The 17,120-nt window shown below is 36.5% G+C and overlaps 1 protein-coding gene across 3 annotated transcripts in view; it reads right to left on the bottom strand.

Moving 5' to 3' along the window:
• LOC124388521 (cadherin-22) overlaps positions 1-17,120 on the bottom strand; it is a 245,675-nt gene that overhangs the window by 145,032 nt on the left and 83,523 nt on the right. For 2 of the 3 annotated variants that reach the window (XM_046853228.1, XM_046853229.1), the window contains exon 2: positions 2,492-3,461. In XM_046853228.1, coding sequence (XP_046709184.1) covers positions 2,492-2,719 — 228 coding nt within the window. In that variant the 5' untranslated portion in view covers positions 2,720-3,461. Of the gene's footprint in view, positions 1-2,491; positions 3,462-5,390; positions 5,409-17,120 lie in introns of those variants that run through there. The other variant, XM_046853237.1, reaches the window with a different exon arrangement.

The raw sequence follows: 17,120 nt of genomic DNA on the forward strand, positions 1-17,120 counted from the left end.
TTAAATAGGGGTTGACAGATAATCAAGGAAATTAGCACCAGGTACCAGATAACTGGAAGGTATCTGAAACTGTTCTCTAATTTTGATCAGTGTGTTTTCTGCAAAATAATGTTTTTTTTTTTTTAAATGCCTTAGTTAATTTGTGGAAAAGGTGTTCTGGTAGCATGGTATAGACAGGACAAAAACTTTTTCAACTGTTGAGCATTGAAGATAACATTATTTCAGAATTGTTCAATTGTGTATATATATATATATATATATATATATATATATATATATATAATGTGTGTGTATAATGTATACTAATGACTAAACCTCATATTTACAATTACAGCTCTATTCTACAGAAATTAAAAACATTAAGAGCATCCTTAATTTTTAAAAATAGCAACATGTGGCAGAATCCCTTATATAAAAGACAAACAGAATTGTAGGGGGAAAAAAACTTTAAACATTAAAATAGCTCATGACAAGAAAGATATAACAATAAAATGTTAGATTACCTGTATGTGCTTTCTCAAATTTGATGGCAAATTCGTAAAAGCCAGCACTTTTTTACACCGATAAATTCGAACATCACCCTTATATATGGCCATGGGTGTTGGGGAATGTCTTTGTTTTTATTTATTTTCACTTCGGTGACTCCCTCTGAATTCACATTAACCATTCCTCTTGTTGCCTTGCTCATTGTTTGCTCCGCTAGCCTACGTCTATGTCTGATAGCCAGGAAATAATACACCAGTGATATGGTGAAAAAGACGCAATTATAGGTTGATAGGCTGGAAACAGCGCTCAATGAGAAGAAATAATACTAAAAGTAACGAGGCTGGTTTGGAAATGTAAGAAGTAGAAAGTTTAGATATTTGTGTAAAAATGTATGAGTGAAAGTAAAAAGTTGGAGAAAAATCTAACGAAGTAACGAAGTATTTGTACTTCGTTACTTTCCACCTCTGCCTGATATACATCTCCGAACTCAACACTTCTGGGATGAAATAGAACACTGACTGCACCCCAGGCGTCCTCATCCAACACCAGTGCTTGGCTTTACTAATATCCTTTTGGCTCAATGAGCACAAATCTCTGCAACCATGCCCCAAAATCATGTGGAACATCTTCCCAGAAGGGTGGAGGCTATTATAATGATTAAGACTAAATGTGGAATTTTTTTAATCACATACAAATTGTACGGTCAGGTGTCCACAAACCGCTGTTAATATTCTGTATCTGTGTACATCTTGGGAAGGATAAGCCCGGATGGACTGCATTGTGAAATGTGAGGATGAGCACCCCTGACTCTAGTTCTGTCTGTCCCTACCTTACTAAAATATTTCATTTTGGACCTAACAAAAAAAATTCCTTCAAGGCATAAATTACATCTAATTTGAACTTAAAGTAGAGGGCTGCACCACACTCCGGTAGCTGAACACTAATCAACTGTAGGCAACAAGTCTAATTCTAGCTAACTTTAAATACTGAAAACTTACACGGATTGTAAAACTTACAGGCTTTTCACATGGAAAATTACAATAACTTAATTTCATCAGTAAAATAATTTGCCTTTTAATTCTTAAATACCTTTAATTATAGTACCAACATTTTTACTGTCACTTGGATGAATTTTTTGTTGTTGTTGCCATTCAAGCAGATATGTAGATGTAGGCACAGGTTTTTCCACTCAATTTCAGTACAGACTTTATCTTGGTCATTATCCTGCAACACTGGGTATAAAGCCAAAGCACACCTTGGACACCAGTCCATCACAGGACACCACACACAGAGATATTTATACTTACAGGCAATTTATCTTAGCCAGTCCACCTACAGCCCTGTTGATGAAACTCACATGGATACAGACAGAACATGTATAGAAATTCCACAAAGACAGTCTTCCAATCTTAGAAACAAATCCTGGAGCTGTGATGTGGCAATGCTACTCCCTTCAATTACAGTGATGCCTAATAGGATTCTGATTTTATTTAAACTCATATGCAGACAAACTAAATGCTAACCAATGCTTTGAAACTTGAGACTTGAGACAAGCTAAAGATGATGTGAGATGATGAACAAACAGAGATAACGGTAAAAGATAAAGGTGCTTTATACTTGTCACATGTACTTTACAGCACAATTCATTATTTCTTTGCATATTCCAGAGATGTTATGAAGCTGGGATCAGAGACCAGGGTCAGTCATAATACAGCACGCCTGGATCACTGAAGGTTAAAGACCTTGCTCAGAGGCCCCAAGAGTGGCAGCTTGGCAAAACAAAATTAGCAAACGTATTTGAAAAAAAAGCTATTGCCCAATACACTAATCTATCGTGGCAGATAACAAAAGAGTCATTCTATCACAATTTAAGTCAATCGCAGTCATACTGCATTTCGACTGAAGATCATTAAAGTGTCATATTGTAGTGCAAAACAAATATGTACATGTATCAATGTATATATTAGGTAGTCAACCAAGCAGTATATAAATTGAAAAAACATACCTTTCCAACATAAAGAGGCTCTGTTCCTGTGTACTCTTCCACCACAAAGAACTGGTTCCACACCCATCCTCTCTTCACTCTTTCATGGGTCACTGGGTGCTTTTCCAGAGATTTGTCCTCTCTGAGTACGCTAGTCCTCTCATCATAACAGGACCCCAATCCCCAGCAGTGCAGCACTCCGAGAGTCACAACTAGAGCATTTGCCCTTTGTCTCCACTGTGCAGCCATTTTAGACAACTCTCAATCTTCTGCTGTACATGTGGCAAATATTGTAAATACAATCAAGAACACAAAAAATTAAAAAAATAAAAATAAAAAATTCCAAGTAATGTGTTTTAATAAGACGTGCTTGGCTCCAATAGCTAGTTCTTCTTTTTTTAAAACTTGCAGATGCTGGAGAGAGACTGAGGCATCATTTCAGATGAAGTGTCAGAAAGAAGAGTTCATTCCGCTGTGCCAGGTGCAAAGTCTGCTACCAACACTGTATGGGATAAGCAGGGTTTGGAGTGGGAGATATGAAAGCACAAAGACATGCTTGGAAATCAAGATAGTAAAGCAGAAAAGTTGAGAAGGTTTTTCAGGCTGAAGTGCGATAATCCAGATGAGGCTCTTCCAAATCACACAAACAGAACTGATAGCAATATTGGTTTACTTTTAAGTGATTTTTGAAAAGGTAAATAGGTCAGAATGGGCCATTTGTGTTGTTCCATACTATATATAGATATGGACTGCACTCTTCAAAAAGAGAAACAATTAGTTTCTGTCCTGATGGAAAATAATAATTTGAGGAAATTCTGATACAAACTAAAAAAGAGGAGAAAATCTGTTTGCAGAAAACACGTAGTGTACTGAATACAGAGCAGTATTTGTTTAGTGTTGTGATACAGCTGTTTTTGAGAAGGTGCAAACTGCATCCACAGTGGACCGCCTACAGCCTCCAGGAGAACATTATGGAAAATGAGAAGGGCATCTGAAATAGAACACACAGGCAGAAATAATAATTAGTAATAATCTTGTCTAACCAAATACAGTGGCAGGTAATTATACTTATACACCAGTTTAGTTGCTTATCTTAAAACATTAACTATGAATTTTTTTAAAAATCCTATAAGTGTAATAGTAAACACACACACACACACACACACACACACACACACACACACACACACACATACATATAAATAAGGAGCAATAGAGGCTTAACAGTTCTGAATTTTTTATTTAAAGATTCGACAACCACCAAGCTGCCACCTCTAGGCCCTTGAGCAAGACTCTTAACCCTGCTCCAGAGGTGTTAAATCATTCCTAAGCCTGCACTCTGACCCTAGCTTCCTAACACGCTGGGATATGGGGAAAAAATATTTTTTCTTTGCTGTAATTTATATGTGACACATCATCGTTCATCCACATCGTCACTTTCTCTACTGGAAGATCCAGAATGTTCCACCATCCAAATAATATCTGTTACCATCTGCTGCACACTGATGGACAAGATAGAAGCTGACAACTATAAATTGCATGTGATAGGCTACACTCCTAGAACAAAAAATTGGAATCCTTAAAGTAAAAAACAAGGTTGCATGCATATTAATCTTTGCATTTAACATTGTCAAGATTTTTTTGCTTTAAATTCCTAATGCTAATATATTTAATAAAAAAAAAAAACAGTGTGAAATGTGGCCTATTACCTAACATGAGTTAGGTAACTTGCTCCCCTTTCTCATAGGAGCATAACCAGAATTTATTTTGGGTTGACAGGAAATCTAAAGTAATTAACAAAACACTCTCATTACAGCCATAGTGAGCAAAAAAATAGCATCTCAGAACGCACAACACTTTCAAAGCCGCGAGGCACATGCTGTATACTACAACTGCAGAAAATCACATCGAGGTCCACTCCTGTCAGACAACAACAGGAATCTGAAGCTCCAGGGGGCACAGGTTTACCAAAATTTCAGATTTTTTTCCCCCATCTTCAACTGTCCAGTTTTGGTAAACTTGTGCCCTGTTCCTGACTGAAATAAGTGGCATACGTGTTGTTTTTTTTACCCATTCACCTATAAGAATGGTCTGTGTTCTGAGATACCTCTCTGTTCAATACATTTGTAAAAAAGTGGATATTTGAGCTACTCAAACCAGTTTGCCTGTTCTCTTTTTTAATCAAAAATGCATTTCCACTTAAAACGGCGGTTCACTGGGCATTGTCTTTGTTGTTGTTTTTCTTATTGAACTGATCTGTTCAAACTATATAGAGTGTTGTTCCTCAAAATGGCAGGAGATCACCGCTTTCTAAAATACTCAAATTAACCTATATAGGTAACCATTTTCCAGTTTCTATGTAGGTAACATTTGCTTTTTATTGTATGATGTGAAGATTAATTGTAGACTTTGACTCCAATAATGTATCCGTAGACCTGCTAGAATATAATACACTGTGTGGATAACTGCATGAACGAGCAGGTGTTCCTTTTTAGTGGCTGTTCAACTATAGTAAAAATTGTTTTATTGATAAACATTAACATTTTTCCTTTTGTCTACTCCAGCTCTCTATGACAAAGCATATTAAACTATGAATTAAAATTTTATACCGCTTGAAAGCTACCCTGCATTTTTTTTTTTTTTTTTGCCTCGACCTGCCTACATGCTATCATGACCTTGCTTGACCTGCCTACATTTGTCATTCTGGCCCTTTCCACAGCAATATGAAGCAATAAGAAGGTAGGTTTCATTTATTCATTATATATAAGTACAAACAAATTTGATTGTTGAGTGTATTTTTAAAACCGTTCGTCCACACCTTGTTGCAATGCTAATTAGTCTATTTGCAGTTCTTATTCTAAAACAACAGGCTGCAAAAACAATAAAATAAAGGGTTTTTTTTCTTCTCTAAATAATCTACCTGCTAACATTTTTTCCAAGATAGAATGTTTAGACTCGGCAAGAATCCCAATAAGCCCCGGAGCCTGATGTGCAAGTTAGTCAGGTGTGGCGAAGGCGAGAACTGTGAAGGGAGACAAAGGGAGGGTTATACATCACAGGCCTGGTCTGGAAGCCTCTGACTCCCTAACTGTGACCTACAGCATTGAATTTACACTAGGGGTATCTGATTAATTGCATGAGGGAGCACTAATTGGATAAATGCATCAATTAATTCTATCCATCAAGGAGGTTGGCCTAATGCTTCAAACAAACAGTGGGCCAGGAGGTGTAGATAAGCTACAGCCCTGCTGCATGCACAAACACGCTGATTAATGGTCTTTTGAAGCTTTCTGAATGTGAAGAAAAACAATGTTTTGTGCAGCTAAGGTATCGCAACCTCAAGGCTAAATGATCATGGCATCAGCGAGAGTAAATGCTTAGCTGCTATGTGGGAGTCATACAGAATGCATTGCGGAGGTAAGAATAAAACCTTAAAGGCAAAGTAAATCAAGCAGAGACAAAACTAGTCAAGTCAATATATCAAATATTTAAGGACATCATTACCTGTTTTTACTAATGCTCTTGTGGATAAATGAGAACAAACATCTTCACAGAAGCATGGAGGTTATTATAACAGCAAATATGAATCTTATGGTCAGGTGAACACAAACTTTTGTCTGTATATGACATCTGCAGACTGTAGGTACCCTCAGGCCCTGATATGTTAAGTAAACTCAAAGAGGAAAAAAAATCACAGACAAATGATATTTACAAAGAATAATTCACTTCTATAATCTTGCTTCATTCATTTATCTTTAGGTAGTACTTTATCCCAAGCATGGTTGGATAGGATGTGAATAATGATTGAGAATCACCAATTCCAAGTTCAAAATCCAAAATAAACATAATTAGCCCCAAGTATGATTCTCTTACTTTTTCCTTTGATAGTCATAGAAAAGAGAGATCAGCCAGTCATGGGTAGCTGTGAGCTAGTTTAATGTAGTTTAAACAGTAGTTTATGTGTCACAAGATCATCCCCAAGTGCTATAAATTAGTCAGCTCCTTTCTATATATATATATATATATATATATATATATATATATATATATATATATATATATATATATATATACAGTACAGACCAAAAGTTTGGACACACCATCTCATTCAAAGAGTTTTCTTTATTTTCATGACTATGAAAATTGTAGAGTCACACTGAAGGCATCAAGGGCTATTTGACCAAGAAGGAGAGTGATGGGGTGCTGCGCCAGATGACCTGGCCTCCACAGTCACCGGGCCTCAACCCAATCAAGATGGTTTAGGGGTAAGCTGGACTGCAGAGTGAAGGCAAAAGGGCCAACAAGTGCCAAGCATCTCGGGAACTCCTTCAAGACTGTTGGAAGACCATTTCAGGTGACTACCTCTTGAAGCTCATCAAGAGAATGCCAAGAGTGTGCAAAGCAGTAATCAAAGCAAAAGGTGGCTACTTTGAAGAACCTAGAATATGACATTTTTCAGTTGTTTCACACTTTTTTGTTATGTATATAATTCCATATATAATTCCACATGTGTTAATTCATAGTTTTGATGCCTTCAGTGTGAATCTACAATTTTCATAGTCATGAAAATAAAGAAAACTCTTGTGTGTCCAAACTTTTGGTCTGTACTGTATGTATGTATGTATGTATGTATGTATATATATATATATATATATATATATATATATATATATATATATATATATATATATATATATATTTTGTCAGGATTATGCTATAAACTTCTTTTCCCATCAGCCGATGCACATCAAGGAAAGATGCCACATGTTTGTTTGCACACCGGTGTATATATAACTGCACCGCTCACTGCACTTTTTGTCTGTACAGTATGTCGTTTCATATTTGGTCTCGCTCTTGGTCAGGTCATGCTCTTTATATTCTTGTGTTTAATCATGTGCTGTGTCTGGAATCACACACTTGTTTGCTCATTCACTAATCCCTATATATTGCATGGCAGTTGAGTTCACAATATAGGGTAAGGATAGGGTTAGAAGAAAATTAAATGCTTCTCTTATTTTTTCGTTGAAAATTACTCTGAGATTTTGGTGAAGATTTTTTACACTGCAGTATGGAAAAATTGGGTTGGGAGTGTACATTGACTGTGCACGAAAGCAGAGTGTATTGTTAGTATAAACAAATTAACAAATATAGGGACTGAAGTTGTCTCATCCCCCTCAGGATTGGGACCCCACTACAAAATGGCCGACACTCCATACAGTGCAATAGAGATAGGGTGTGGTTTTAGACACAGCAATCGTTTTGTATGATTTTTATGAGTGCCCTCCATATTAAACATTTTTGCACTTGCATCTGCTGGAGACATCTTTAAAAACTGTGGCCATTTTATTTATTTTCAAAAATAAACACTTCAGCTGCTTGGTTAGCCGTTTAGAATATGTAGTTAAAAGATTATTATTTTTTTTTCCTGAGCTGTTTTAGGATCTGAGATACTATGAAAGCTCGAAGAGAAAAAAAAAATCTCATGCAAATAGTATTTACAATTAATAACTTCTTGTTACATTCATTTATCTTCAGCAAGTACTTTATCCCAATCAGTGTTGGAGTGGATGTGAATAATGAAATAACTGGGTTTACACCATGACAAAGCATCTCATTTACATACTCATTCACCTCCTAAGGGTTTTTTTTTTTTTAAATCACTTATTCCAAAAATAAACACTTGATTTTCACTTCAGCTGCTTGGTTAGCCTTCTAGAATATATATTTTAAAGTTGTTTTTTTTTTTACTCATCTACTTTTATATTCCATTGGCCTTGGTGACAGCAATTATGGTTTGTTGCTCTAAATGGAGGCTATTTTTAATCAAAAGGAGTTATGACACATGAAAGAGTGACACAAGAAAAGTGCAGCTGGTGACAGTGGTCACAAAAGCACAAACTTTTTTTTCTTAATAGAAAAAAAACAGAAATCACAAGTACAGAAGATAATGACGTCCCCTTATGGCGACATACTGTATGTGCCAAAATACTTGTAGTAATCACTTGAACCAAAGCCAAACAAAAATCACCAAACAAACTCACTTTACATATATTAGATCAAACATTTTCCGTGTTTGCAATAAGGCTTGATTTTTAGATTTTTGCCCATACAGTGCTCGCTTTAAAGTTAACACATGTTGTTTGTTCCATCTTTGCTTGAAAAAAAAACAGCTTAGGGGAAAGAAATCCATTCATTTCAGTGGATCTTCAGTTCCTCTGTGCATGTCTTAAAACATATTTTCTTTTTAGACCTCACCATGTGTTTATCATTAATTAGAAACCATTTTCATCAAATAGTTTTCATGGGTGAATGTATCTCTGAAGTCCTTCCTCGTGCTTTACTATTTGCTCGCATTTGCTCTAAGAGCTCTCTTACATCTTACAGAGAATCACAGTGTGATGTTTTTTTCACTTTTAAACGCTCAGACTTTGAGCCATTCTCTCTTCCCTTAAAATAATTTTTTTAAAGAGCACAGTTTGTGTCTAATTAAGGCTAAGAATGTGGCGTGTTAATGAACTGGCACTGGGAAAAAGAGCAGTTGTTGCTGGTGCAGTTGGACGCATTGAAGAGTCACAGGCTTGAGTTAATTATTACGCTGTCAATTAGCAAGAATTACATGTAAGAGGTGGTGGGGGGTTAGCAAGACATCAGCCGGGTCTGATACAAATGTAAAGCCTCACTTTCTCCATGCAAAGCATTATTGGCAAGCCTGGGTTGCTCATTCGTGACCTATTAGGTCGAAGATTGATTAGAAAACATGGCTGTTTCTTCTCATCAATTGCTAGTCAGGGAGCAGAGGCCATGACAGCTTGAATCCTTGGGCTGAGAGAAGACAGATCACCAGAGAATGATGGGCTTACAGCCAGAGCCAGAGACTGACAGCCTTTAGTCAATCTCCCTCATCTCTCTCTTCTATCTCCACCTATCTTGATGTTTTACACTCCAGGCTACTTTTCAACCTGTACGGCATCAATCTGTTTAATGTGAGTTACTAGATGTCTGTGGGCCAGGTGTGTTTTCATTGTCCACTCTCATTTTTTTTTTTTTACTCCCTACTCACTGTAGCAACATCCGTTTAGTAACAGATTTCTGTAAGCGATTAGAAGTTTTTCCAGAGGTTTGCAAGTCCCTGGTTGTGATTTATTTTATTTTTTTATCATTACCCTGATCTCGACTTATATGATTTTGGATTTTTGATAATGGCTTTACCTCATCCGTGTCTTCCTGTGTTATGACACCCTGTTTGGGCTTTGATTATATGATTCCAGGCTTATCCTATGAAACAGATGGCGCACATATACACTGTCACGCTCCCAAGAAATGATTGTCTAACAAAATCCCTCCAAGGGCACAGTGAATAATATGATGGAAAGTCACAAATAACCCCAGGGGAACATCTAAGGGCCTATAGGCCACTAGTGCATTGTGTAATATTGTTCACACGGAACAGTGTGCACCATAGATTAGCAAGGAGGAAACAATTACACTCTAAATAGAACACTGCTACCCATCTAAAGATTGCTGAAAGAATACTAAAATAATTAATATGTTTAGGTTAAATAAAAAGAGATATATTAGGTTTAAACATTGCATTTTGACAATGAAGCATAAGGGTGGTAGCATTTTTTTGATTGGAGCTGCTTTTCTGCTTCAGATCCAGGATGACTTGTCACTAGTGACAGACTTATAAACTCTGAATTGCAAAACATAACTAGCAACTTTTACAGAATAATATCATCTGTAAATTCATAGCAATGGTATCAGTCTGAAAATTTAACTTAATTCTGTCATGCAGCAAGACAATGATCCTAAGGGCAAACATAAATCTACAAAGTTAAAACCCAATAGAAATGTTGTGGAAAGCATTTCATGCAAAAAAAGCCAACCAACATCACTGAGTTGAAGTAGTTCTAATAAGGAGCAAAGAGCCAAAATATTTCAAACTCATTGTGCAAAATTGATCACCAGTTACAAAGATGTTTGGTTAAAGTAACTGCTGAGTAAAATTGGGCCACACTAGTTCCCACAATCAAAGGTTCACATACTTACTGCTATGTGTTTTTTCTATGTTTTAGTATTTTACATTTTTGATCAACATAAGCATTATATTAATTTCCTGTAACCAACAAACCTTGCATTAACTGTTTTCAAATTATTTTATACAATTGCTAAATTAGAAGAATGTTGGTGCCTAGAAATCTGATTTCAACCAACGCTGATGACTGCACAACAGTCTAGAAAAAGCAACAAAAAATTTTCCTTTGAAATTGTTCCTGAGGAGACAACTAAAATCCATCACAATGCACTACCCGACCAGGTGGAGACGCAGACAAAGCAGCCTATGAGACATGCTTCTACTGCAGCAGGTGGAGAAGCTTTCATACAAACACTTTATCCAGTCATGAGGCTGCATTCATTGGAAAGACAGTTTTCCCAGACAAAAGGTTGGCCCCAGTTTCTTAAGTAATTAATATTGCTCATTTGGTATAAATTGCTTTACTTCCTCACTATGGCATATTAAGAAAAATAATAAGAATTAGTTCAATTAGTACAGTTCACAAAGAATTATGCACTTGAACACTTACAAATTGGATATTGAGACATCAAAACTGCCCCACAAAAAAAATATAAAGTCGACGCTAACTGTAGAGCCTGCAGGTCAATTTATTGTGTAGTCCAGACCTGGGCATTTTACGGCCCGCGAGCCACATACAGCCCTTTGGGCATCCCTGTTCGGCCCGCGGTATGTCAGTCATAAACACAAATGAACAAGTATTTATGCTGTATGCCGCTCCTATATTTGTCTGTCTGCAACAGATGATGCTAGCCAGCTACCCCCCCCACCCAAAATGTCGGCTCACATTAAAAAAGAAAAGTTGATTCCAAATGCCACATTTTCAACAAGACATGGACCGCTAAATATTTCTTTACAGATGTCAAAGGTAAAGCCGTGTGCTTAGTTTGTGGTACACATGTCGCTGTGTTTAAGGATCACAATCTGAATCGCCACTACGTGACCAAACATGAGGAGAAATTTAAGAGCTTATCTGGCGAAGAGCACGCAAAGGAGTCGGAGGCTTTGCTAGCCAAGCTGCTAACTCAACAAACGCTTCTTACAAAACTTGCAAATCCAGATACATATAATACTCTATAACTGATGATCACCTCTCAGCTGTCCTGCGCATAGCCATCTCAAACATTCAGCCAGATTTCATTGCACTTGTTCAAGCCCAAGAAAGACTGGATTTTTTTTTCACTGAACAAGTAAACTAAACTGAAAACATCAAAAGCACTTATTGCTTTTTGTATAAAGTTGTTTAGTTGCTTATCTTTAACATACTGCAAAACAACAAGTTAAAAATAAAATGAAAGTGTTTTTTTTTGTTTTAAACTGTTTATTACTTGCTTCACTTACTTTACTTACTAGCAGCTTATCAAAATATATAATTTTCTGCTTTTTACAATGGAAGAAATTTAATATTGAGCAGAATTAATTTCAAGTTATCAGTGGTTCGGCCCTTTTCATGTGGCCCCCTATAGAAATTATTTGCCCAGCCCTGGTGTAGTAATTTAAATGTTTTTATTGGTAAAAATTTATATATATATATATATATATATATATATATATATATATATATATATATATATATATATATATATATATATATATATATATATATATATATATATATATATATATATGTGTTAATACCAAATGTATGTAGAAGTAAATTCTTTAACTGACCTATATTTAAAATTCTGCAGGGTAGAAGGTAGATTTCAAGCCATTTGCCTGTAATAGGTATGACAATTGCCTATAGTTATGAGAAAAATGGCACCTGAACTTGAAACATCAATTAAAAAATATATTTTTAAGTCACCAAAAGTAGGTCAGTATAACTAGGAAATGGAGTCAATATGGACTGATGCAGACAGGTTTTTATTCACATGAACATGTGTGCATTTTCTGTACACAAAGATTTCAACTGTACAATGAGGCAGAGGTAAATGGTTTTATTTATTTAAATTTTTATAGTCCTTTACAGGTGCAAAATCTGTTTTGACCAAGATAAGATAAATAAGTAATGAGTAGTAATGATTGAGTCATCAACTTAACTTCATTAACTGGCTTTTTTTTTATTTAACACCTAGATTTTAGATAAAATAATTTTATATCGCTGTAATACAATTATAATATAACACTGTTATTTAATATTTGAACGAGAGAGATCATTATGCTGTACTGGTTATATGACAAAAAAACAGAATGGAATTTGGTTATGGAAAGCAAGAGGCAAAAACATCAGTGCATTTTCATTTTCTGACTGTGAGGCTGTGACACCCAGTGGGATTATTTGGCATTAAAAACAAAAACCCACGAAAACAAGAAAAATGTAATTACAGTTGATTAATATATGATCATTATGAGATTGTCTGATGGCATTTATATTATTGTTCTGAATGCACAATAATTAAAAAAAGGTGCTTCCATGTATGCTGTGTACTTGTACAATGTAGCACTGGCAATAAATAAATAAATAAATAAATAAATAAATAAGTTGGGGTACTGAAGCAAACACACATTTGGAAAATATTTCCAGGCCTATAAACTGTTTACGCTTGGCAACCCAAACATTTGGAATACAAAGTCAATTAGGCAACATTAACCAAACACCTGGACTGGCATCAAAAGCCAGTGTTGTAGCATCACCCAAATCTTGCTTTTGGCTGCAGACTGGGAGCTCCTGAGATAAGCTATTATGATCTGGAATGAGGAAATGTTTTAATGCAGCCCCTGTGTTGGAGACACTCTCATCTTGGCAGAGTGGAGAGGTCCGGGTGAGTGAGCCTCAGAGGGGAGTAGTGTAGATTGGCAAAGCCACGTCTCTGGTAATGGATGGAGCGTGGAGAGAGCACTGTGCCTCACATTAAGCGTTGTGTTTGCTTACAGGATGTAATGAGGAAAGACGTATATTGTCATTGCCTTAGAAGAGCAGGTTGTCTAATTATGCTAATTGCAGTCAGCTTTGCCCACTTTCCCTCTCCTTTCACTTATGTTGGCTCTCTCCATGTCCTTGTCTGGTGCAGCCTCTTGCCAACTGAGGAGTACTTAACGACAGATCTGCTCTTTTTAGTGCTCACTCTGTTTCTCTTTAGTCAACTTTTCTTGCCACTCTGTTTCCCATTTGCTTTTGACATTTTAACTTTTTTTTCCAGTACCCACAGCTCTCTCACTTTGTGTTTTCTCTCACTGGACTGCACAATGTGCTGCCCACCGTGCACTCTGCCAGATGCACAATTATTCAATTGCTCACCTTATGCGGTGCAAATATAGCCCATACAGACACTGGCTAATGTCTGGAAAACCAGGAGAGGAGATTAAGAAGTAAGTGAGTAAGTAAATGAGTAAATAAGCAAGTATATAAGAATGAGTAAAGGGGTATGAGAATGAGAGTTTGATTGAGAGTATGTAAAAAAAGACTGCAGGACACCGGAGAGATAGAGTATAAGCCTAGTCTGAGTGAGTGAGTGAGTGGAGTGAGTGAGTGAGTGAGTGAGTGAGTGAGTGAGTGAGAAAGATGATGAGTGAGTATGAATGTGAGTGGGTGAGTGAGATAGTGAGTGAGTGAGTGAGTGAGCGAGTGAGTGAGTAATTGAGTATGACTGTGAGTGGGTGAGTGAGATAATGAGTGAGTGAGTGAGTGAGTGAGTGAGAATTAGTAAGTATGAATGCGAGTAAGTGAGTATGTGAGTGAGTGAGCAAGTATGAGCGAGTGAGAAAATAAGTGAGTGATTGAGCGAGTGACTAAATGAGTATTTAAGTGAGGGGAAAAGACTGCTGGACACCTGACCGCTATAGTATGAGCCTGATTAAAGTTTTCCAACAGTAGAATAAACATGATCCAGACACACAAGTTATTTAAGGACATGCGCATGGATGTACCCATCTTAGAGCTGCCACTGATTAATTGTCTGTACAAACGTATAGATCAGTGCAGGATGTTAAAATCAGAATTTTAATAACAAGGAAGAAAAAGCGGAAGAAGGCGGTAATAGTTATAAGGCTGGCTACACACATCCAATCGACATGTTAAGGTTTCTTTTATTGATGAGTGGATCTTTGAGCTGAAGACCTGCATGGTGCTTAGCACTGACTTAGATATTGACAGAAAAGAAAAGCACAAACATCACAATCACAATCTAGAAAAGAAGGATTGCAGCTGACCAATTATTTAAACATTTATGTTGTGATCACCTAAGGATGCAGTCCATTTTCTGTGATTCAAACATATTTTAAATATTTTGAGATCTTACAATTTTTTTGTAGTTACCATTGATATAAACAAAAAGATGAAAAAAAGGTTGTGTAGCAAATAAATAAGCACGTAAAAGCCTATTGTGTCAAGAGTTTGCAGAGGCACAATCTGATCTCGAGCTGCGAAAACTTGGGAAAAATTGTGAGAAAACCACCCGATCCTAAGCCAGTGCCAAGACACCAGCATGAAGGGATGCAGAATTAAAGCCATGAGATGAGCAACACCTCATCTCTTCATCATAAAGCAGAGACCATACTGCGCTATTCACCACTATCTATATTCTTCCCATCCAGCAACCCCCCCCAATTACTACCTCCCTCTCTCTCCACTCTCTCATCCTCTACCCATCGTCTCTCAAACATGGCTTTCCTGATCAGAGCACTTCATTTTCTCTATGTCAGCGCCACAGCTGGAGTGCTGGCGGGACAGATCTGTGAATCCCTGCCGAGAGGCTCATTCAGCCAGAAGATTCCCATTAGGCCAGGCGGTCATCACTGGGGCAAGCTCTCCTCTGTTAACTCTAGTAGAAAAAAGGTTAGGGCAAAGCACATTCACTTCAGAGGACACAGCTGAGACCATTGCAATGCTCTCCAATTTCAACTACTTTTGCAACCAGAGAGTCACCAAATGTAAACTGTAGCAAAAAATAAATGAAACCAAACAATAGTTCCCATAGTTCCAGATTGTGCTTTTGTGATACACTGTATTGGATTAACTTAAATTGGATTTAAGTACCATTAATAAAGTATTCCTTAATGTAAACAATGCTACACTCATGTATTAGTCTCCTTTTCCACAAATCCATCTAGCTGTCCATCTACAAAGTCTAAAGCATTTAAATGCACAAGAATTTGTCTGGATGCTGTGGCTTTAAGAATTCACCTTTTCTAAAAGGAGCCCCACACATTTTCGAGCATGGCAATGCCCCTATGCACAAAGTGAGATCTGTATTGATCTGGTTTGGTGTGACTTGCACAGACACCTGACCTGGAATGCTGACTGTGCAACAGGCATTTTTTAATAGAATTTTATTGTAACATCAACAGAAAAACATTATCTAAAATAGTATGTTCTAAAAGCACTTATGGACTTGTGATGGATCCACATACCTTTGGCAACCTTTTTTTCTTTCTGGTGTATGAAAATGTATGTCAATTCCACATATATTTTTTTTAGTTTTTTAATCAATCTATTTTTCCATTCTATTTATATGTCACAGTCTAGTAAATAAAAGCACTCTACTGCATGTCAGGTTGTGTATGGCAATAAAGTAAGCAACTGCAAAACAATCTAAAGTAAAAATCCTTACTACATCATCATTGCATAACGTGCATCTGTGTGTTTGTGTATTTTATTAGATTTTTGTATTTTTTGTGTTTTTCTGTTTTTGTCAATGGAATGCATTCTGTTCATCCAAATGATTTGTGTGAAATGTGTTTGAGATATATAATTTCTGTTATAAATGGTAGCAATGAATTTCCTTTCTCAATTAAAAAAAAGCCTGTAAATAATGTTAAAAATAAGTTTTAAGTTAAAAAATGAAATACTACTGTATAGTAATGTAAAAATGGTTGTATAATTGGACCATGTAGATAAAATATACAATTACATACTGTGTCACAATTAGCCTTTAAAATCATAAATGCTATAATCCCAATGGTCAAATTTAAATTTAAATCCCAATGGTCAAATCCACACAATGTGCTGCTCACTGTGCACTCTGACAGATGCACAATTATACATTTGCTCATCTTATAGGGTGTTGGCACAAATGAAGCCCAAACAGGCAGTGGCCAATAAGAGGAGATTAAGAATTTAATTGAGTACCGTAATTTTTGGACTATAAAGCGCACCCATATATAAGCCGTTAGTCTTTGACTAACCATTAACGCTGTTGCAAAGAAAAATAAAAAAGCACGAGTTTTGGAAACCTGTCTGTGCTTATATGATTTCTGTTGCAACTGGAGTTAGCGAGCTCTCCCTTCACCCAGACTCAACGCACTACAACGGCTTGTATCTAAACAGTAGCCGACCAAGAAAGTCATTGTTCACTGTCTTCCTCCTTCCTTTCACAACTAGTTTATATTTTGGCATCGTCGTGCATTTAAAAAAGTTTTTTCTCCTGATGCCGTGCAGCTCAGAACACAGCTGAGGTGCGTTTTTTCGTTTCTGTTTGGAAATTTCATTGGTCTAATGTTATGGGCTCAGTTTTTTTAAAGTTTGTGAAACCGGGAAAAACCCAAGAAAAATTCATAAATAAGCTGCTTCATTGTTTAAGCCGCGGGATTCAAAACATGGGGAAAAAAGTAGTGGCTTATAGTCCGAAAAATACG

Source organism: Silurus meridionalis, chromosome 1 (assembly GCF_014805685.1).
Source record: "Silurus meridionalis isolate SWU-2019-XX chromosome 1, ASM1480568v1, whole genome shotgun sequence".
Classification (NCBI taxonomy): Eukaryota; Metazoa; Chordata; class Actinopteri; order Siluriformes; family Siluridae; genus Silurus; species Silurus meridionalis.